The 23,267-nt window shown below is 45.6% G+C and overlaps 1 protein-coding gene across 1 annotated transcript; it reads right to left on the reverse strand.

Annotated features, from left to right (window-relative positions):
- Nucleotides 1-3,118: 3,118 nt before the first annotated feature.
- Nucleotides 3,119-10,621, reverse strand: LOC123061800 (ABC transporter B family member 4). Its single transcript, XM_044485067.1, has 12 exons — nucleotides 10,344-10,621; nucleotides 9,283-9,337; nucleotides 8,526-8,701; nucleotides 8,203-8,424; nucleotides 7,733-7,971; nucleotides 6,817-7,342; nucleotides 6,457-6,730; nucleotides 5,746-6,370; nucleotides 5,434-5,662; nucleotides 4,947-5,213; nucleotides 4,612-4,875; nucleotides 3,119-3,907 (listed from the first exon to the last, which is right to left on the reverse strand). The coding sequence occupies exons 1-12, from the start codon at nucleotides 10,596-10,598 to the stop codon at nucleotides 3,263-3,265; spliced, it is 3,777 nt and encodes a 1,258-aa protein (XP_044341002.1). The 5' UTR covers nucleotides 10,599-10,621; the 3' UTR covers nucleotides 3,119-3,262.
- Nucleotides 10,622-23,267: the final 12,646 nt, after the last annotated feature.

The raw sequence follows: 23,267 nt of genomic DNA on the forward strand, positions 1-23,267 counted from the left end.
TCGAATACAAGGTAAAGTCGCTCACGGCAGCAGGCAAGCTCACCGTGCCGCCGCCGCTTTGGCATCCTTGTTCCTCCTTGCTCATCGCCTTCTTGCAACCGGGCGGACAGGTCTAATTTTAATTTTCCTGCATTATACTCATAGATCTGATTCCTTATATTCCTTTTGAAGGAGTTACAACCTACAAGTCGAAGATGGTGCACCGGCAAAACAACGCGACTTCTTTTGGCAGCTTAAAAAATAAGTCGCCTTCTCCTCAGCTTTTTCCATAAGCTGCCTCTATTATTCATTAGGGCTTCTAAACTAGTAGTTATGAAATAATTAATTTAAAAGTCTCAACAAATTTTAGAAATGGCTTATTTTTTAAGTTGAGGAGAGATGGTTTATTTTTTAAGCCGTCCAACAGAACTGACCCTTACAAAGAGTGGGATTAGCAATTGACTATGTTGGGAGTCTGCCACGGCGGCGGCAACGGCGGGAAGCAGGCGGCGGTGAGAGAGGCTGGGTTAGGGAGGGCATTTGGTGGCTTATAAAGTGAAACCCTAGGAAGTTCCCGGTGACTGGTTAGACATCGTGGGTTGTTCGCAAGGCAAAATGGGCTGGACCAACTGATTATATATATATATATATATATATATATATATATATATATATATATATATATATATATATATATACTCAAAAAAAGTAACTACCTTTAGTTTTTTCTCACAAAAAGTAATTGGGAAAAGTTTACCTTCAACCGACTGATAACGCTCACGCGTCCGCCGGCTCCGCGTCCATTGGATCGTCTGTCGATCTGATGAACGAGATCGTTCCCGCTTCCGCCTCACGCGCGAACGTTTTTCCGAAACTTACCCGTTGTTTCAGGACTCATTTGTGCAACTGGATAACGCCCGCAGCTCAGTTGACTCGTGTGGGTGGCTAGGACAGAGGGAGACGGCTATGGGATTTGGGAGGGAGCAAGGGCGGCGGCGGCGGATGGTGTGGGGCGACCGCGGCGCATCCAGCGCGGTGGCGACGACGACGGCTTCGGGATCGGCCGTGGCCGACGGCGACACAAGCAGGTGTTGCCGCGCTGCTTCCTCCTCTCCCCCCTTCATTTTTTCTGGCCGGCCTGATGATGGTTATCCCCTGCTACGCGGCAGCTCCCCGGCGGCTACACGGCTCATCGCAGCGGTGCTCCGTCGTAGGGAGACGCTCTCGCCGTTGCCACCAAGGCGGATGAAGTAGATGTTATAGGTGGTGTAGATGTGTAGATGTGCAGTAGGCATTTGGATGTCGCAGATCTAGTGTTGCATAATTTTTTATTTGACTTTCAGATGCGCTGCTGGAGCTCATGCTATTCCCTTGGTGTGTTGCTTGTCTGAATGTTTGTAGCTCAAAACTTCTGTAGCATTTTCACCTGAAAGTTAGTGATGCAGGATTTTGATATGTTGTACGGAATTAGTGGTACAGACTTGATGTGCCGTAGGAAACTAGTGATGCAGGATTGATGTGTTTCCTGTTTTTTTAGTCCAAAGCTTCTGTAGCTCATGTAGTTATCCAATTTGTAGTTTCAGAAAAACATATATGTAGTTTTTGCAATTTTTGCAACATGGGTCTTGTTGCAGAAAATTAGATGTGGGGAAGATGTTGTTTTAATTTTGGCAATAAGGGTCTTGTTGCAGAAAATTAGACGCAATGGAAGATGTTGTTGTATTTTTTGCAACAAGGATCTTGTTGTAGAAAATTAGACGCGTGAAAGATGTTGCAGAAAATTAGACGCGGCAGGAGATGTTGTTGCATTTTTTTCTAAGGGTCTTGTTGCAGAAAAGTAAAGAAGAGGAGGTTTTGCAACATGAATCTTGTTGCAAAAAATTATATAAGATGAGGTTTCACAACAAAGGTCTTGTTCCAGGAAATCAGAGAAGACCAGATTTTACAACAAGAGCATTGTTACAGGAAATGTTCTTGTTGCGAAACCACGCGGGGCGTAGATCCGTCGGGGGCCGGGGGCAAGAGTGCTATTGTTTCTGCAACAGAGCGATTGTTGCGGGAAATAACTAGTAGGCATGCAGGACACATGCAATAAATCGGGCGGCTATTAGATCGGACATCCAACGGCCGTCAAGGCGACGGATAAAATCAAAAAATTCGGCCAGCGGACGCGTAGCGTGGCTTTTTGAGGGGTTGGCAAGAATCGCCAACATTTGACGACTAAAATACAATTTTGAGTTGATTCTAGGCGATTCGTAACTCTTACGAACACCCAGCGGATCGTAGCTTCTATATTCGGCACCTCCTTTGCCTTACACGTGCCCCAGTGAGAGCCCACATATCGTATTTGTAAAACGCACTTTTGCAACAGGAGCTATGTTTCTGAAACATATGTAGTGTTGCAATGATCCATGATGGGTCTATTTTTAAACGAAATTTTTCTTGTAATTTTTTTCTACAACAAGACCTCGGTTGCAAAAGATGTAACAGAAATAATTCTGCAATAAGACTTGTGTTGCAGAAGTAGCCCTGCAACAAGACCTGTGTTGTGGATGTAGTCCTGCAACAAGATCGGTGTTGCAATAATGAAGGCACGTTTGAGCGCTCGATACAACGCAGATCTGATGGCTCGCGACCGGCTGGTCTTTTAGCACATCTCTAAAAAGAAGAGCTCTTTTGCGATTTATGATTTTCCAGACTGTTCAGAATCGAGTCAAAAAACTGCTTTCCGGACGGCTGGCAGACGCGAACGGTAGATCAGGGAGGCGAAAGGCCACGCGCTCGCAGTTTCTGCGGAACGGGCGGTGGCGGCGAACCCGTCTCCGGCGGCCCGGGGCGGCACCATGAGTGCGGGAACGACGGGATCGCCGGCGGAGTTGGTGCGCCGCGGCTAAGCTTGGCGTCCGCTGTTCCAGAACGACAGGTTACGCCGTTATACTCTTCCCATTACCCTACATCGTTAATTTTTGGCTAGTGGAATTGTCGATTGTTGATGTTCACCAGTTCTTTCGTAGATGGATGTTGAATGACTGGAATGATGTGTTTCTTTTGTACTATGATGCATCGATCTCTGGTACCCCTTAACAACTGAAAGTCTGAAACACATGCTGGGGCAATCTCGCCTCTGATGTCATAGGCCTAAAATAAAACTAGAATTTAGGCGAATGCCCTTGAAATTTATGTGCAATTTACATTGCACGAATTGTAATACAAACTGACACATGCATTTTTCATCTCGTAGTTCGGAAAACAAGAAAGGAACAATAAATATCCGCACATCCTCTTATGCCGCCTTCGAGTGTAGTTCGACCAGTGATGCGTAGACTCCACCCTTGATGCCCATGAGAGATTCATGCTTCCCCTTCTCGGCAACTGAACCATCTTTGATAACTGCGATCATATCTGCTCCTTTGATCGTCGACAGGCAGTGTGCTACGACAATGGTGGTCCTGCTGACCATCACTTGGTCCAGTGTATCTTGAACAATATGCTCTGATTCAGCATCCAGGGCGCTTGTTGCTTCGTCGAGCAGAAGTATTCTAGGGTCCTTCAAGATCGCCCTGGCAATAGCTACCCGTTGCTTTTGCCCACCAGATAGTTGTGTTCCTCTCTCACCAACGTTAGTGTTGTATCCCTGTGGCAAGCTCGATATGAACTCATGAGCGTTGGCTGCCTTGGCCACGGTGATTATCTCTTCTTCAGTTGCTTCTCCTCGCTTTCCATATGCTATGTTGGCACGAATTGTGTCATTGAAAAGTACTGGTTCTTGGCTTACTAGTCCCATTTGGTCTCTTAACCAACTCAGTGTTAACTTTCTGAGTTCTGTTCCGTCTAGTGAGATTGTGCCAGAGTCCGGATCATAGAATCGCTCCAGCAAAGCAATTACTGTGGACTTGCCACTTCCACTCTCTCCGACAAGTGCAGTAGTCTGCACATAATAATCAGTTTTAACACGTGCAGTACAACCATGGACGGAAATATAAATGCAAAGAAACAACTGAAAAAAGGGCGTGCCCAGTGCTGAAAGCTCCCACACAAGTTGGGGGTCTGGGGAAGGGGATTTCTAGAAAGCCTTACCCTTGCATAATATTTCTGCAAGGAGGCTGGCTCGAACCCAGGACCTCCAGGTCACACAATATTCTACCATTGTGCCAGGCCAGCCCTTCCAAGGGGCGAAATAACTGACAAAGAAAAATCTTAATGCATAGCAACTTTATCTCCTTTCTTGACTTTCCTGTTTTCTAACTTCATCTCATTGCTTATTTTACTTTTTCTTGTGAACATGGTGTTTAAACTTGAACATTTGTACAGTGCTACATGAAATTGGTGTCACCTCTCTAGAATTATGTGAAACTCATAGGTGGACATTCTAACACATGGAGTACACTAACAAAGTTTTTGCAGCACTTGATGTTCTTCATGTCATTGATGTTAAAATAAAGCAGTTCAAGGTTGCTACAACCCTTTTGCGAAACACATAGCAGGATAATACGTCGATGTGTGCTGCTGCATGGTCTAATCTTCATGCCAGACAGTAAACTAGGCACATGACTTCTCTCCCCAATTTGCAGTGAATGAGTAGTAAACTTTTAATTCTACAAGACATCAGGACAAGTGTCAAGTTGGGTGTACCTTTCCGGAAGCAATACCCAAAGTGAAGTCGCTGAATATTTGGACATCTGGTCGGGATGGGTACTTGAACCTTACATGGTTGAACTCTATGGTGCCATCAACTTTTTCTAGCTTTATACCTTCATCACTGGTCGAGTCAATTTTGGGCTTCCTGTCTATGAATGCTAGTATGGATGTCGCAGATTCTCGACCTTTTGTTGAGTCTGATGCCATGTCACTTGTTTGGGAAATTCCAAAAGCGGTGAAAACCAAGGCAAAGTAAACCTGCCAGTACCAGATCGATTTATCAAGTCACTGAATAAAATGACCTCACATACCAACCGTGTATATCTTACTCTGAAAACATTTTGAAAGGTTGATTTGCCGTCATGTACAAACTGTGCACCAACATAGAAACAAAGAGCATATGTGAGATACAACATTAAATTTGAGAAACTGAAACCAACACCTCCGACCATTCCACTTCTAATTCCCTGTTTCATTGAAGCCTGGCATTTTTGGCTGTATATGGTAATCACTCTCTTCTCTGCACCAAAAGATGCTACAGTTCGAATACTACCAATTGCTTCAGCCACAACTTGACTTGCATCTTCATACATCACCTGTAACAATCATTAGTTGGGAGAGATTATTTTATAACTCATACTTCTAACTACCACTTTCTGTTGATGCTAAGCTTCGAATATGTGACTAGTAATAGGAGATTTCATGTTGTTTGGAAAAGTGGACACCTTTATCTAATGTGAAAAGCATCAAGCATTGTTTCCTTTTCTTTAATAAATAAAACATTTATGTTCATAACGTGGTTTTATCTGATTTCACCTTAGCATCTTCACCGAACCCTTTCAGAAACCTCAATTGGATATAATTCTGCAAACCCAGAAAAGGAATGACACCTATGATACTCAGTGTAAGCTTCCAGTCCGAAGCAAATGCTATGCCAAAGCCACAAATAAGTGTTACTGTACACTGCACTAGCACGGCCAAGTTATCTCCTACAAGGCGTCGGATGTTCAAAGCATCAATAAACAACCTTGCACCAAGTGCGCCACTGTAAAAGTTAGAAGCAAAACTTAATATCCCCGATGTTAGAGAAGACATAAACTTGTTAGGAGAAAAAGGAGAGTATGAAACCTGGAATTCGAAGGATCATCAAACCAAGCAACCTCTTGATGAATGATGCTTTGGAAAGACAAAGCACGGACACGTTCTATAAGTTTCCCACCGGCTACTCCAAATAAGTAAAATTCCAATTGGATTGAAACCAGGGAAATGATTGCCATCAGAAGGCACATCAATGCCCAAAATGTTGAATCTTTTCGAAGTTGGTGTGCTGGATAGTAGAATGTTCTTATACCACCAGACATCATAATACTGAATGATGGGAAAAGAAGTCCATGCACAGTGGCAGCTATGATAGCTAACAGGAGAATTGGTGCTTCTGGCCTGCTAAGATTAAAAAGGCGTCCAATTGGTGCTTTCTTTGGAGCCTCACTATCACCAATTTCCAGGTGTTCCTCTCTGCTAGCAACATGCCTGAACAAATCATCCGATCTAGACAGTCCAACGGATTTACTGGAGTGTTGTCTTCTATTCCTGGGAGAATCCTTGATAGACTGTTCCAAAGATAAACTTGTACTTTTGAATCTTGAACCTGCCACATATGGCATCTCAGGTGTTTCTTCAGTATTGGCCTGTTGTAGCCGAATAAGATGAGAATAAGCTCCATCAGGATCCTTTATCAGGTCATCATGGACACCTGCATGAAATAAATTGTGAAGGAAAAGAATGGACTAGGTTCCAGGAAGAAGAAAACCATATATTGGGTGTGGAAGTATCTCTTACCTCGTTCAGCTACCTTTCCTTGATGAACCACTGCTATGCAATCTGCATTTCTGACTGTACTCAGCCGATGAGCAACAATGAGTGTAGTTATCCCTACCATGATCCGATTTAATGCTTCTTGAACTACCCGCTCAGACTCCATATCCAAAGCACTAGTAGCTTCATCCAACAGAAGGACTCTTGGATTTTTAAGGATCGCTCTTGCAATGGCAATCCTTTGTTTCTGCCCTCCAGAAAGTTGAGCACCATTCTGACCAACCATTGTCTCATACGCCTGTATCATGTGGAAATCAGATAAGCATTAGTTACAGCAAACTTGATTAAGGTACTTTGTAACTAACTATTTTTTTATGTAAGTACATTAGGCAACTTTTCGATGAAATTTGTTGCATTTGCAAGCTCAGCTGCTCTCTTGATCTCTTCAAGCGTAGCATCCTCTTTACCATAGGTTATGTTATCTTTGATGGAGGTCATAAAAAGCAATGGTTCTTGGCTAACAAGACTGATCATTCCTCTTATCCACTGGAGTTTCATACTCTTGATGTTGATTCCATCTATCAGCACATTGCCAGCTTGTGGGTCGTAGAATCTCTCCACCAGACTAATTATTGTTGATTTACCACTTCCACTCTCTCCAACTATAGCCATTGTAGTACCACTAGGTACATGTAGAGACAACCCATTAAGTATCAACTGCTCAGGCCTTGCAGGATATCTAAAGAACACATTGTTGAGTTCAACATCGCCCCTGATATCGTCCAATACTATTCCAGAAGTGTCGGTGATGTCAATCTTTGGTTCTTTGTTCATTATCTCAAACAACCTATATGCTGCAGATTGCCCTTCTGCAATAGCAGAAATTGAGGGCGATGCGGTACCTATAGCCCTGTTACAAATTAAGGCCTGTGTTAGTATTTACTATAGATTCAATCCTAGCATATACTATTGGTTATCCTCATTATTTTCATATTTTGAAATAGATTCTAGTTGTGCATGTTATTTGACTGACAAAAATGTTAGGCCCATCACTTCGCTACCAATAGTAATATCAACTATGTAAACTATATTCATAGCAGTGATGGGGTAATTTAGAAATAGTTTCTAGTAAATTTTCCAGATTTAGATTTTTTTTATGCTTTTAATAAATAAATGTAGCATTCTTGTTTTTAGGTTAAGAAGAGTTTGGAGTTTTATTTGTGCAAGACTAATTGCTACTTTACTCTGACATCTCATATTATCATTGACAACACTATATGATAGAAAATTGGAAGCTCACATTGAACCAGTTAACATTGCAAGTACGATATTGACGACTTGCCCTCCAGTATAACCTTCGTTGATGATTAACTTAGCACCATACCAAAAGGCTAGAGAGTAACCGCAGAAGAAAACAGAAAAGATACCGCCTGTTCCTAGACCAGTGGCAATCCCTTCCAAGACTGTAGCCTTATATGCCCTTTTTGTGAGAGTGTTGTACAATGCGATTGCTTTCTTCTCACCATTGAAGGAGATAACCTGCTTTGAAATGTTGCCATATTTTTTAGTAAACTCGACCAACCAGGGACTTGCCCTGGTTTCATTTTTTATATTAGAAGAAATCTGAGCACCACCCTGCGGAGGTTGCACCTCGAAAAGTGGGTGGGTGGGCCTATGAGCACACCTGCTCAAGCTAGCCGCCTGAGCAGATGCTCGGCCTCGCAACTGACGATAAAGTAGTTATACATAATTCAAATGTTTAGAACCCACCGTTCTTATAGCTCCAATGGTCTGCTCGACGACATTGCCCGCATCGGCATATGATGCCTGCCTCCTGGCTGATATTTGAGAACGTAACCGAGACATAATTGCAAAAGACAGAATATTTGGAGGTATGCATGCGAGCATAACAAGAGCTAACATCCAGCCTCTTACGAATCCGATGATAAAACATCCAACAAAGGTTGTCAAAAGCTGTGCATACTTGCCTACCTGAACACGAGGAATCCATATTTACTTGAAATCAACTGATGCATTTACAAAACATAGATCTATTAAGGTATTTTATCTATGTTGTCTAATGCATTTGTTACCTTCTCTCCAAGGGCATCTTGGACCATTACAGTGTCCGCAGACATTCTAGAAATTGCTTCCCCAGTTGTCATCTCCACATCAAAGAATGAAACATCCTGTTTTAGAACAGCTTCGAGGTATAGAGATCGGATGCGTATTGACTGCCTTTCTCCAGTCATTGTCCAGCATGACACCTCTGGCACAGGTAGCAAGCAGGTTAATGTTTAAGGCTTTCAGCCACTCCATTGAAATTCTGTTGAGTGTGAATGCAATCGAACTAAAAGCAGAGATTATGCAACTCCTTCGTACTGCTCGGTATTTTGGTTCAAGTTAAAATTGGAAAATTACTGCTAGTTGTAAGTTTTAAATTTCAATTGTGGTAGATTTCATGCATTATTTTTTTATTTTGTTATTGTTGAGAATCAATTATTTCATGAGGTTTCAGATCTGCCTGGTAAGTCATGCTATTGTTAGGGTACTTGGATATGAACAGGTCTGTCGATTCTTGGAAACATCAAAGTTGTGAGACACTGACACCAATGTACAATACATGAATATTACTGGATTAATAGCAACTAGTATTCAATCATTTGTAGCCAATTTATATTCTCAGTGTGTGGATTACAATAGTGAATGTCAATATTTTATTTGTTGATTCTTTTTGAGTGCTCGACTGTTTATCACGTGCCATGTTGAGCTTTCAGTTCAGAACAGAATAGGGTTGAGTTTTGACTATCAATTCTAGAAACATTAGTCTACGAGTGGAAGTGTACTTACGGAGAAATGAAGCTAGTGCCGTCCCAATTCCCAAATAGATGTAGTACATAACAACCTGGAGAAAGCAAATGTCAAAAATAAATTAGTATGTGAACTACTGGGGCGTTCTTTGGTTATCATAGGAAGTAGAACTGAGGGTTTGAGATTAATGTGTGTCATTATTTGTTTTCTCACGTAAGCATATTTTGTCTTCTTTTCTTTATCGGAAAGTTGTTGCCTAGGCCGAGCTCCATGGCACCCCTTATCTAGACGCCCATTTTCTGCGTCATGACCCATGCAAGCACTTTTGTCTTTTTTTTTATATCCCAAATAAAACAACATATGAACTTCAAACTTTGCAGGACAACAAAATATTCTAACTATAATGTGGGAAAAACTTTTGGAATTTTTCATGCATCATACTGTACAAAGTTAGTACAAAGTTGAGTCACTTATTTTGGGACGGAGGGAGTAAATAAGTATAATAACTTTTTGCTCAAACATAATAATCTCATTTTGTATATTTATGTCGGACCAAAAAATCTGAAAGTTTTTTCACACATTGAAGTTCTAAAGTTTGGTTGACCTGCAAAGTTTGGAGTCCATATGTTGTTTCATTTGAGAGAAACGAAAAAGAGAGACTTTCATGTAGTAAGTTCGTTGGTTAGCATAGATCTCAAAGCAATGTTGGAGGGTAAGAATAAGGGGTGCCATGGAGCTTGTTGACCTGCAAAAAAGCTATTGTCTTCTATCTGCTAGGTCAATAATAATAGGATAAAATTGAAGGGGGCATGTTACAATTGAGCATCAGGGTTTATCTACTTATCTCCGGTTGATTATATCTTATTTTTGTCGGAAACCAGTTGATTATGTCATGTGCCGTACATGCACGTTTCATCCTTGCTAGTCTCTTTGTAAACTAATGTAGGACGTTTTTGCAGTTTTACAGAGGGAGTACTTGCTAGCACATGAGGCAACAATCTATTGCATACCCTGTGATTTGCCTGCGGTGACATCTGTTCTCAGGGGAGTTTCATGATGAACTGAACTAGAGATACTCTCAAAAAGGTATACGTCGATACCTTGCTGACCCGCTGGAGGACGTTGTCGCCGGCACCAAAACAGTCGATGACCGCGGCGAAGACGACGGTCATGAGCGGGTCGCCCATGCCATTAACCATGGCCGCCACGGTGCCGACGGCCATCAGAGCCATGTCGGCACGGCTGGCGTACCTGAACATGCTGAAGAAGGGCACCTTCCTAGCCCCCTCGGTCTTCCTCTCCCTCTCGCCCTTCTCTGCATCCTCCCCTCTGCCTCTCATGGCTTCGTCATCCATTATGCTATGTTGATTGATGTTTCTCCTCCTCCTAGCAGCTGCTAGCTAGCTACTTGTGCTTAGCTTATCTCCCTCTTGGCATGCCTGTGGTGATGAGCGTTGGGCGCTAATATGTGTTAGCCAAGCGAAACTGACAGGACGTCGCTTATGTTGTCTGGATGCGTGCGTGGTTGCTAAATAAATGGATGGCCTCCTGATTATTCCTGTAACAGTGGCGGGACCCCTGATTTCAAAGGTGTGTGTTCAAAGTTGTTGGGTATTGTACAATGTAGCATAATTTAGAAAGGAAAAAATTGGAATGGTCCACAACATTTTACAATTACAATACGATTATTCATGTCTTGCCGTGAGATCTGCCAAGAATTCCCGCCGAACCAAGGTTCCATCATTATACAACTGTTACAGTGATTGGCGATTTTACAAGCCGTCCATTCGCCTTAATCCGACGGTGGAAAAATATGAGTTACAAGGAGTTACAAAACAAAAATTACGGAAAATTACATTTAACGGTGGGACCGGTACAATTTCTTGGTGGGACCAGTTAATTTTTCGAAGGGTAGATCCGTCACTAATAATTTGGTAAATTGCCCATCGCAATATCGTCTGATCCACTCGTCTCCGTGTATCCCGCGGCGGCCCCAATCCAGGAGGGAAGCAACCACCGGCCCGCCTCCCTGGATTCGCTCCTGCTACGAGGGTTCCAGCCCGGCGCCCCCTGCAGCGGTGTGCCGCCTCCCTAGAAACCCTCTGCTGTGGTGTGCCGATCCTGCCCGATGCCTCCCTGCCCCACCGCCCCCTGCAGCGGCTCCCTCCGTCGAGCAGCCGATGACGCCCAACACCGGCCACCAATCCGTGGGTAGGCAGCGTCCACTCCCCCTCCCACTCACCAGCATGTGGCTCAATCTGAATCTCCATGTATTTGCTCTACTCTTTATCTGAATCTTTTTGCTTTGTTCAATGTCTTGCAACATGTTGTCTTGATCTTGCCCTTATTTTCTGTATAACCCGAAAATACATAGTCACCACTCACCAGCCACTCTGACATACATAAGTTTAAACTTTCAGTAGGAAACTGGTGATGTTTAGTTTGCTTTTACTCATAGTTGTACAAGATATTCAGGATCCAGTCTAGTCAAGGTTATGCTTGCATTCCTGTTTTTTTTCAACGAGCCAGCCCATCATCGACTGAAAGTGGAAGGTTCAGAAATTTCAAGTTCTCTTGGAATTTGTTGACAACTATAGAATTTGTTAAAATACTGTGACGCCCCCGATTCAATCGTACACTAATCATGCACGCAAATGTGTACGATCAAGATCAGGGACTCACGGGAAGATATCACAACACAACTCTAAAACATAAATAAGTCATACAAGCATCATAATACAAGCCAGGGGCCTCGAGGGCTCGAATACAAGTGCTCGATCATAGACGAGTCAGCGGAAGCGACAATATCTGAGTACAGACATAAGTTAAACAAGTTGCCATAAGATGGCTAGCACAAACTGGGATACAGATCGAAAGAGGCGCAGGCCTCCTGCCTGGGATCCTCCTAACTACTCCTGGTCGTCGTCAGCGGGCTGCACGTAGAAGTAGGCACCTCCGGTGTAGTAGGGGTCGTCGTCGACGGTGGCGTCTGGCTCCAGGGCTCCAGCATCTGGTTGCGACAACTAGGTAGAAGGGAAAGGGGAAAAGAGGGAGAAAAGCAACCGTGAGTACTCATCCAAAGTACTCGCAAGCAAGGAGCTACACTACATATGCAAGGGTATATGTGTAAAGGGCCATATCGGTGGACTGAACTGCAGAATGCCAGAATAAGAGGGGGATAGCTAATCCTGTCGAAGACTACGCTTCTGGCAGCCTCCGTCTTGCAGCATGTAGAAGAGAGTAGATTGAAGTCCTCCAAGTAGCATCTCCAAGTAGCATCTCCAGTAGCATAAACCTACCCGGTGATCCTCCTCTCGTCGCCCTGTGGAAAAGCGATCACCGGGTTGTCTGTGGAACTTGGAAGGGTGTGTTTTATTAAGTATCCGGTTCTAGTTGTCATAAGGTCAAGGTACAACTCCAAGTCGTTCTGTTACCGAAGATCACGGCTATTCGAATAGATTAACTTCCCTGCAGGGGTGCACCAACTTACCCAGCACGCTTGATCCCATTTGGCCGGACACACTTTCCTGGGTCATGCCCGGCCTCGGAAGATCAACACGTCGCAGCCCCACCTAGGCAAAACAGAGAGGCCAGCACGCCGGTCTAAACCTAAGCGCGCAGGGGTCTGGGCCCATCGCCCTGAGCACACCTGCACGTTGCGTGGGCGGCCGAAAGCAGACCTAGCCTAGTGGCGTTCCAGTCCAATTCGGCGCGCGCCGCTCCGTCGCTGACGTCTGAAGTGCTTCGGCTGATACCACGACGTCGGGATACCCATAACTACTCCCGCGTAGATGGTTAGTGCGTATAGGCTCGTAGCCAACTCAGATCAAATACCAAGATCTCGTTAAGCGTGTTAAGTATCCGCGAACGCCGAACAGGGCCAGGCCCACCTCTCTCCTAGGCGGTCTCAACCTGCCCTGTCGCTCCGCCACAAAGATCCACACAGAGGACCGTCGGGACAAAGGTCCTTTCAGCCCCCAATCCGTGAATCACTCGCGGGTACTCTTCGAGCGGACCCAACTTTAGTCACCATCTGTATAGTATGTATGTATGTATAGTATATACCCGTGATCACCTCCCGAGTGATCACGGCCCAATAGTATAGCAAGGCAGACTGACAAGAATGTAGGGCCAATGATGATAAACTAGCATCCTATACTAAGTATTTAGGATTACGGGTAAAGGTATCAACAGTAGTAACAAGGACAGGCTATGCATCAGGATAGGTATAACAAAAAGTAGTAACATGCTACACTACTCTAATGCAAGCAGTATAGAGTAGAATAGGCGATATCTGGTGATCAAGGGGGGGGGCTTGCCTGGTTGCTCTGGCAAGAGAGAGGGGTCGTCAACTCCGTAGTCGAACTGGGCAGCAGCAGCGTCGGTCTCGTAGTCTACCGAAGAGAAGAGGGGGGAATAAACAATGAATACCATGTAAACAGATGCATATCGATGCATGACAAGACAAGTAACGATGCTAGGCGTGCCCTAGCGTGGTATGAGGTGGTACCGGTTAAGGGGGGGAAACATTCGGGAAAATATCCCCGGTGTTTCGTGTTTTCGGGCAGAGGAGCCGGAGGGGGAAAGTTGCGGGTTCGATAGGTTAGGGGTGCGTGGCGGACGAACGGACTGCGTGTCCGGATTCGTCTCGTCGTTCTGAGCAACTTTCATGTTGAAAATAATTTAATCCGAGTTACGGATTAAAAGATATGATTTTCTAAAGATTTTATTAATTTCTGGAATTTAATTAATTATTTAATTAATTCGAAAAATGGATTTGTGATGTCAGCATGATGTCACGCTGACGTCAGCAGTCAACAGAGTTGACTAAGTCAAACTTACGCGTGGGTCCAGTGGGACCCACCTGTCATACTCTGTTAGGTTAATTAGGGTTTAGTTAAACTAATCACTGTTTAATTAAGCTAACAGGGTAATTAGATTAATTAATTAAGGTTAATTAACTTAATTAATTTAATTAATTAATTAATTAATTAATTAATTAAATTTATTTTTATTTTAATTATTGTTTTATTTATTTTTATATACTTTTTTTAACGTTCTGGGGGCGGGCCCCCTTTGTCATAGGGCCCTGGGGGCTAACGGGCGTGCGGTTGCCGCGGGTGCGGGCGCTGGGCATCGGCGCCCGACTGGGCGAGCGCCCAGATCGATAGGCAGGGGGGGGCAGCCACGGGCGTGGCGAGGCCCGTGGCCGGCCGGCGTGGGAGGGAAACGGAGTGCGGGGCCGCAACGAGCAGGCCCGCGGGCGGCAGGGGAGCCGGGGCGCGGTGGCGCACCAGCAACAAGGGGACGACGCAGCGACAACGGCAACGCAACGGCAGGAGCAGCAGTAGCTAAGCATGAGCAGCAGTAACAGGAAGTAAGAGCAGCAGCGGCACCATGGGGGGGGATATGCGAGGTGCTCACATCGAGCAGTAGAGGAGCTTGGGGAGGCCGGAACGGGTCGTGGTGGTCGTGGCCGGCGGCCTGCCGGCGTTGGAGGGCGTCGGAGCGGGGCGACTCGCTGGGAGCGGCTGCGGCCGGGTTCAGTGCGCGCCGGCGGGACCCTGCCGGCATGGTCCGACGATGGGGTGGACTCGGCGAGGGGCGCCAGCCTGGTGGCGGGGATGGGAGGCGCCCGCCGAGGTGGGCAGCGGGGCGCTGCCCCGATCCAGTCTAGGGAGGTGAGAGGAGGGGCGCGGAGGAGTCCGGGAGGGGCGGCGGCCTTAGCGGAGCGGCGGCGAGGGGGCGCCGTTGCGCCCCGATCCGGATCGGGAGGGAGCGAGAGGAGCGAGGCGTGAGGGGAGAGTGGAGGGGTCGATCCCGATCCAGGGGGAATCGGGGGAGGAGGCGAGGGGGAGTGGTGGTGGATCGGGCTAGGGTTTCCGGTTGCGAGGGGATAAGGGAGTGAGTGAGGTGGGGCGGGCCAAGTGGGCCGGCTGGGCGGCCTGGCTAGCCCCGTGGCCAGCTGGGCCGAGGCCCAGCGAGGGGTGGGGCTTTTATTTTCCTTTTGTTGTTGTTTTCTCATTTTCTTTCTGTTTTATTTTAGTTGCACTATATTTTTGGTTTAGTAAAATATGAAAATAGCTCTAAAAATAGTGTGTCAAATTAATCCACTATTCTAAGAAGTTTTACCTCAGAATAAAAATAGTTTAGTATTTGGTAAAATATATTAGGAGTATAACTAATTGTTTTGATGTTGTTTTAATCACTTTAGGGTATTTAAATATTTTATAAAGATGTTGTTACTCCACCAATAATATCCATGATTTATTTGCCACATTAAGCACATTTTAGTTTTGACTTTTGAAAACTTTAATTGTTTGACTCGATTTTAAATTTGAATTCGAACCGTTTTTGAACCATCGCGAGATTAGTAACAGTAACCGAGGTGATGTGGCATCATTAGCATGGAATTATTGTAGCCTAATCATCCGGGCGTCACAATTCTCCTCCACTACAAGAAATCTCGTCCCGAGATTTAAGAGGGGGACTAACGGGAAAATTCAGGTTACGAAATTCTAACGGGTCTTCTCAGTCTTGGTTGCTCTTCTCGAAGAGGCCGGTCCAATATATTGATGTCTTTATTTCTCTGCTTTAGGTCAACATGATGAAGTCGGCGTGCTTTCTTCAGGAACTCCATCGTACTTACGAATAGGTACGGGGCAGCTCTACAATGATAGGATGTTATAAGGGAAATTCATCTGGGGGTATCCCAAGAATGAACATATGAGTATCTCTCGAGTTGAACAAATGACACACATCGAGAGCAAAGTAAGACGGTGTAATAAAAAGTTTCAAGCGGATAGGCAATCATTCATTGCCTGAAGCAGAGTGCGAAAGGGGTTCCGAGCAACGGGAATAAGTATTGTCTCCGATACCAGAATAGATCAACAGGCAAGTGGCCCGTGAATTACATACAAAGTCAAGCACGAGGAATAACTTTGACATCAGGTTGTACAGGAGAGTCAGGTTTCGATCCTGTGGAACTGTGGGTTATGGGCCCACCATGTGGGTTAAAAGTAGGAAGGCGGTGATGTCTTGCACGATCATGCAAGTAAGGCATGTCAGAGGTTAGCCTGTCAGTTATATGTCAGCAACTACATCGGTACCAAGGCGAGGGACAAGGAGAACCATTTTCCTGCTCGTTGAAACGAGGCGGACCAATAGGCAAAGTTCTCGTCCATCGGTGGTTACTGAAATGTCATCAACAATAGTAACAGGGTCTTACTGACAGAGTTGTACACCGAGGTGTTTACATAAGCAGGAGAATAATACTACTTAGATTATATAGATCACAAGAAAGGTTAAAACAAACCAATGGAAAGGAAAATAAGATTATCAGATTAAACAGAACAATGAAAAGGAAAATGTGTTTAAACACATATATCATGGGGTATATCCTTCCCAAGGGCAAGCAACGCATGATATTCATGACGGGATATAACGTAGAAAACCCCTTTAGGAAAGGGAAGAGAAATTTTCCTGACATTACCCATACAACGGTGTTTGGATAATTTATCAAGAAACATTTAGCATTGGGCTTTAAATGTTCTTGTTGAAAATTGGAGTACCACAGATATGCTTCGAGATAGCATTGACATGGTCTTCAAGCAAAATCGGATTTTGGATACACAAAGGATCCATCAGGATAAACTCATTAAACAGGCATTTAGTTTCCTCATGGAAAAATGATTAACCTTGTTACAAAGGAAACTATAACACTAAGTCCTCTGGTCCGGTGTGTTAGGCATGACATCACCTTACCGGGGCATATAGGGACCAATGTTATAACTCTTGAAAAGTTGTCCCAACCATCATATCTGATCGAGATTCAGATCCGGTTGGTGTCATGATACCTCAGACTCAGGATGTCCGAGAAGAAAAGGTGCAACACAAATAGACGAAAAGACATTTCAAGATTCTCAGGAAATGAACTATGGAAGCAAGTTCCGAAACCAGAGTTCATCATTAAACCAAGGAGAGGATGAGCAAGTGGCTGACGGACTCAACGATAATTCAACGAGGTACCCAAAAAGATGCATCTCCTCAATTATGTGGATAAGGAGATAGCATTTGTCCGATCAAATGATATAATGAAGCATGCTCGAGGACAACATACACAATTAAACATTGGTTGAAAGGTGCGCCCGAAATATGGGTTGGGCTGCATGACCAATGTCAGAATGGTGATTCAACAATCAATAGTCTAAGAAGGAACGGTTGACCATTAACTTCAAAGCAATAGGGTTGCTAGAAGTACAGAATCCAAACAGCATAGTTCACTTGTTGGTACCCCGGTTGGAATCAACCGAGGACCAAGAAAGAATGGTGATGGTGAGAAGTATCACTATACCAAGAATTTCTTAAGAGGTGGAGCAATCCCCACCACATCCTTGATATTAAAAGATGGTAATACTCCAAGGTAAGGAAGAACAAATGCTGGATAGTAGGGATCTCAAGGTATAACTCAAAACACGAACAATTTTGTGTTGAACGGAAGGCAAATAAGTGGTCAAAGGTAACACAAATCATCAGGGGCAAGGATGGTATTTCTCATCATGAACTCCATTGATATCCTGGAAGAGCTCATAAGGTTGATGATAATCACGACACATTTGTCGAGAGATTTCATGAAGATGTAATCCATCAGTGACGACATCAAGTCAAAGGAATAATGATGCGGAAGGTTATTGGAACCATGTGTAGGACACAAACTTGAAATCAAGTTTGTTGTTCAAGGCGAACTGATATGACGAGGAAGATCGACGTAGGTTTAGCTCATCATCGAAAATTGTGCTCCAAAAAGGAGGACCAGGTAGTACGGTTTAAAATTTAGCCGATCAGGCTAGGAAAGACTTAAAGGATTAATAAAATCATAAGCAATGAAAATTACTTAGGGTTATCGAACCAAAATGTGGAATCGTTGTTCTCGATTGACGACAACCCAGAACCCGAGAAAATTGGAATCTGTGAGAAATAGTAGTTGATGAAGAACCCATAATAAGTTATGCAGCCCCATGATATTCTTGAGATACCAAGGGGTAATACTCGACGACAAATCAAAGTAGAGGTTGGACTGGGGTATTACTCTGTAGAAGACAAGTGCTTAAACTTGCACGAGAAATGGTATTTAAAGGAGATCATGGTCGGAACCACGATTGCAAAAGGCCAGATCCCAGATATAAGATGTACTTATACCAAGGGAATAATTAATTTAAGAGAAGCTTTAATGATAAGATCTACATCGTGTCCATGGGCATGAACACAAAGTTCAAGGTCAACTCCCACTTCCATAATGCATAACCTTCCATTCACTTCTCTCAGTTAAGAATGATTAGAGTTTGAAAGTTTAACTGACGGATTACCAGAAGGTTATGACCCATGAAGACTTTTGGGTTCACAAAAATTAAGGAAGGTATATGTTCAACCCATCGGAGCATCTTAGAAACATATACCACAATCTTTAGGAGTAATTAGCTCAAACTCGAAGGCAGAGCAAGGTTGAGAAAGCAGAGGATACATTTTACTAAAGGCATTATGTATCCGAAAAAAGGCTCACAAGGTTATTGAATATGAAGGGCGTTGTCAGATAAAATCCAACAAAGGATCTGGTGGTCCATAAGGGATCTGATGTGAGCATCGGTACTCAACTAGAAGAAGAAAGAATGCAAGGATATCATATGATAGAACAATTGACTAATTCAAAGCTCAATCGCAAAGGATTTATGATTTCCAATTCAAGGGATCAGAAGCAAATGCTCTGGTTAAGGATAGAATAGTTGAATAGACTTAGGGATACAACCGACGGCAATTTAATTAGTTGATAACCAACTCATGTCCAAAATGACGTCTGAGCCGGAGGGATGAATTCTAGGACCTGACTGAGGATTGCGAGCATTCACAACATATTGAATCAACAGACCCAAATGATAATGACAAGGAATGTCAATCTGATTACGAGACTTATGGGATTAACCATAATGCAAGCAAGCAAGAATTTCAAGAGCAATAGGCTGCTCGGGATTTTCGGAAGATCGAATGGCATTTCGAAGACTTTTGTGAAATACATGAATCAACTGGGGATGAGCGGATTCTGGATAAGTGCGAGAAATTATCCGTATGGGTATTCAGGTGGTAAGAAACTGCAAGGCAGTAGGCATAAGTATTCTAAGAACAACAACGAGTATTTCGGGGCGTCTTGTAATAAAAGAACAACTGGGGACTAAGTAAGAACAGTGTATGAATTTATTCATAGGGATATTTCGATGGTAGTGAATTGCAAAAGCAATGGGCAGTCCCGAAAGAGTATCGGAAAGTAACTTTGAAATCTTCATGTGCAGTCGGCGATCATCTAGACTGAAGGGGCTCTCCGGGAGAAAGCGTTTTCGAGAACCTAAAGTTAGATTTTTGAAAATCATTTAACCCGAATAGAAGAGAGATCAGAGTCCCAGAGTATAGACGAGGAGTAAAAGATCCTAATACCACCCAATGGCAACGTGGGCCCGTAAGGCACACAGCCAAGTTAGTAAAAGTTTTGCAATGACTAGACTCAACTTCGGCCAAGGAGTTGGAAAGGGGATTCCTACAGGCAGTCGGCTCTGATACCAACTTGTGACGCCCCCGATTCAATCGTACACTAATCATGCACGCAAATGTGTACGATCAAGATCAGGGACTCACGGGAAGATATCACAACACAACTCTAAAACATAAATAAGTCATACAAGCATCATAATACAAGCCAGGGGCCTCGAGGGCTCGAATACAAGTGCTCGATCATAGACGAGTCAGCGGAAGCGACAATATCTGAGTACAGACATAAGTTAAACAAGTTTCCATAAGATGGCTAGCACAAACTGGGATACAGATCGAAAGAGGCGCAGGCCTCCTGCCTGGGATCCTCCTAACTACTCCTGGTCGTCGTCAGCGGGCTGCACGTAGAAGTAGGCACCTCCGGTGTAGTAGGGGTCGTCGTCGACGGTGGCGTCTGGCTCCAGGGCTCCAGCATCTGGTTGCGACAACCAGGTAGAAGGGAAAAGGGAAAAGAGGGAGAAAAGCAACCGTGAGTACTCATCCAAAGTACTCGCAAGCAAGGAGCTACACTACATATGCAAGGGTATATGTGTAAAGGGCCATATCGGTGGACTGAACTGCAGAATGCCAGAATAAGAGTGGGATAGCTAATCCTGTCGAAGACTACGCTTCTGGCAGCCTCCGTCTTGCAGCATGTAGAAGAGAGTAGATTGAAGTCCTCCAAGTAGCATCTCCAAGTAGCATCTCCAGTAGCATAAACCTACCCGGTGATCCTCCTCTCGTCGCCCTGTGGAAAAGCGATCACCGGGTTGTCTGTGGAACTTGGAAGGGTGTATTTTATTAAGTATCCGGTTCTAGTTGTCATAAGGTCAAGGTACAACTCCAAGTCGTCCTGTTACCGAAGATCACGGCTATTCGAATAGATTAACTTCCCTGCAGGGGTGCACCAACTTACCCAGCATGCTTGATCCCATTTGGCCGGACACACTTTCCTGGGTCATGCCCGGCCTCGGAAGATCAACACGTCGCAGCCCCACCTAGGCAAAACAGAGAGGCCAGCACGCCGGTCTAAACCTAAGCGCGCAGGGGTCTGGGCCCATCGCCCTGAGCACACCTGCACGTTGCGTGGGCGGCCGAAAGCAGACCTAGCCTAGTGGCGTTCCAGTCCAATTCGGCGCGCGCCGCTCCTTCGCTGACGTCTGAAGTGCTTCGGCTGATACCACGACGTCGGGATACCCATAACTACTCCCGCGTAGATGGTTAGTGCGTATAGGCTCGTAGCCAACTCAGATCAAATACCAAGATCTCGTTAAGCGTGTTAAGTATCCGCGAACGCCGAACAGGGCCAGGCCCACCTCTCTCCTAGGCGGTCTCAACCTGCCCTGTCGCTCCGCCACAAAGATCCACACAGAGGGCCGCCGGGACAAAGGTCCTTTCAGCCCCCAATCCGTGAATCACTCGCGGGTACTCTTCGAGCGGACCCGACTTTAGTCACCATCTGTATAGTATGTATGTATGTATAGTATATACCCGTGATCACCTCCCGAGTGATCACGGCCCAATAGTATAGCAAGGCAGACTGACAAGAATGTAGGGCCAATGATGATAAACTAGCATCATATACTAAGTATTTAGGATTACGGGTAAAGGTATCAACAGTAGTAACAAGGACAGGCTATGCATCAGGATAGGTATAACAAAAAGTAGTAACATGCTACACTACTCTAATGCAAGCAGTATAGAGTAGAATAGGCGATATCTGGTGATCAAGGGGGGGGGGCTTGCCTGGTTGCTCTCGCAAGAGAGAGGGGTCGTCAACTCCGTAGTCGAACTGGGCAGCAGCAGCGTCGGTCTCGTAGTCTACCGGAGAGAAGAGGGGGGAATAAACAATGAATACCATGTAAACAGATGCATATCGATGCATGACAAGACAAGTAACGATGCTAGGCGTGCCCTAGCGTGGTATGAGGTGGTACCGGTTAAGGGGGGGAAACATTCGGGAAAATATCCCCGGTGTTTCGTGTTTTCGGGCAGAGGAGCCGGAGGGGGAAAGTTGCGGGTTCGATAGGTTAGGGGTGCGTGGCGGACGAACGGGCTGCGTATCCGGATTCGTCTCGTCGTTCTAAGCAACTTTCATGTTGAAAATAATTTAATCCGAGTTACGGATTAAAAGATATGATTTTCTAAAGATTTTATTAATTTCTGGAATTTAATTAATTATTTAATTAATTCGAAAAATGGATTTGTGATGTCAGCATGATGTCATGCTGACGTCAGCAGTCAACAGAGTTGACTAAGTCAAACTTACGCGTGGGTCCAGTGGGACCCACCTGTCATACTCTGTTAGGTTAATTAGGGTTTAGTTAAACTAATCACTGTTTAATTAAGCTAACAGGTTAATTAGATTAATTAATTAAGGTTCATAAACTTAATTTAATTAATTAATTAATTAAATTTGTTTTTATTTTAATTATTGTTTTATTTATTTTTATATACTTTTTTTAACGTTCTGGGGGCGGGCCCCCTTTGTCATAGGGCCCTGGGGGCTAACGGGCGTGCGGTTGCCGCGGGTGCGGGCGCTGGGCATCGGCGCCCGACTGGGCGAGCGCCCAGATCGACAGGCAGGGGGGCAGCCACGGGCGTGGCGAGGCCAGTGGCCGGCCGGCGTGGGAGGGAAACGGAGTGCGGGGCCGCAACGAGCAGGCCCGCGGGCGGCAGGGGAGCCAAGGCGCGGTGGCGCACCAGCAACAAGGGGACGACGCAGCGACAATGACAACACAACGGCAAGAGCAGCAGTAGCTAAGCATGAGCAGCAGTAACAGGAAGTAAGAGCAGCAGCGGCATCATTGGGGGGATATGCGAGGTGCTCACATCGAGCAGTAGAGGAGCTTGGGGAGGCCGGAACGGGTCGTGGTGGTCGTGGCCGGCGGCCTGCCGGCGTTGGAGGGCGTCGGAGCGGGGCGACTCGCTGGGAGCGGCTGCGGCCGGGTTCAGTGTGCGCCGGCGGGACCCTGCCGGCATGGTCTGGCGATGGGGTGGACTCGGCGAGGGGCGCCAGCCTGGTGGCGGGGATGGGAGGCGCCCGCCGAGGTGGGCAGCGGGGCGCTGCCCCGATCCAGTCGAGGGAGGTGAGAGGAGGGGCGCGGAGGAGTCCGGGAGGGGCGGCGGCCTTAGCGGAGCGGCGGCGAGGGGGCGCCGTTGCGCCCCGATCCGGATCGGGAGGGAGCGAGAGGAGCGAGGCGTGAGGGGAGAGTGGAGGGGTCGATCCCGATCCAGGGGGAATCGGGGGAGGAGGCGAGGGGGAGTGGTGGTGGATCGGGCTAGGGTTTCCGGTTGCGAGGGGATAAGGGAGTGAGTGGGGGGGGGGGGCGGGCCAAGTGGGCCGGCTGGGCAGCCTGGCTAGCCCCGTGGCCAGCTGGGCCGAGGCCCAGCGAGGGGTGGGGCTTTTATTTTCCTTTTGTTGTTGTTTTCTCATTTTCTTTCTGTTTTAT

The sequence above is a fragment of the Triticum aestivum genome, chromosome 3A, assembly GCF_018294505.1.
Source record: "Triticum aestivum cultivar Chinese Spring chromosome 3A, IWGSC CS RefSeq v2.1, whole genome shotgun sequence".
Taxonomy (NCBI): domain Eukaryota; kingdom Viridiplantae; phylum Streptophyta; class Magnoliopsida; order Poales; family Poaceae; genus Triticum; species Triticum aestivum.

Excerpts from the sequence above, each read along its gene's own strand:
- LOC123061800 (XM_044485067.1), bottom strand. The coding sequence starts at position 10,598 with ATGGATGACGAAGCCATGAGAGGCAGAGGGGAGGATGCAGAGAAGGGC. Across the intron at positions 8,425-8,525 it reads AAGATGCCCTTGGAGAGAAG|GTAGGCAAGTATGCACAGCT; the intron begins GTAACAAATGCA and ends CCTCGTGTTCAG. Across the intron at positions 7,343-7,732 it reads GCAATGTTAACTGGTTCAAT|GGCTATAGGTACCGCATCGC; the intron begins GTGAGCTTCCAA and ends AATTTGTAACAG.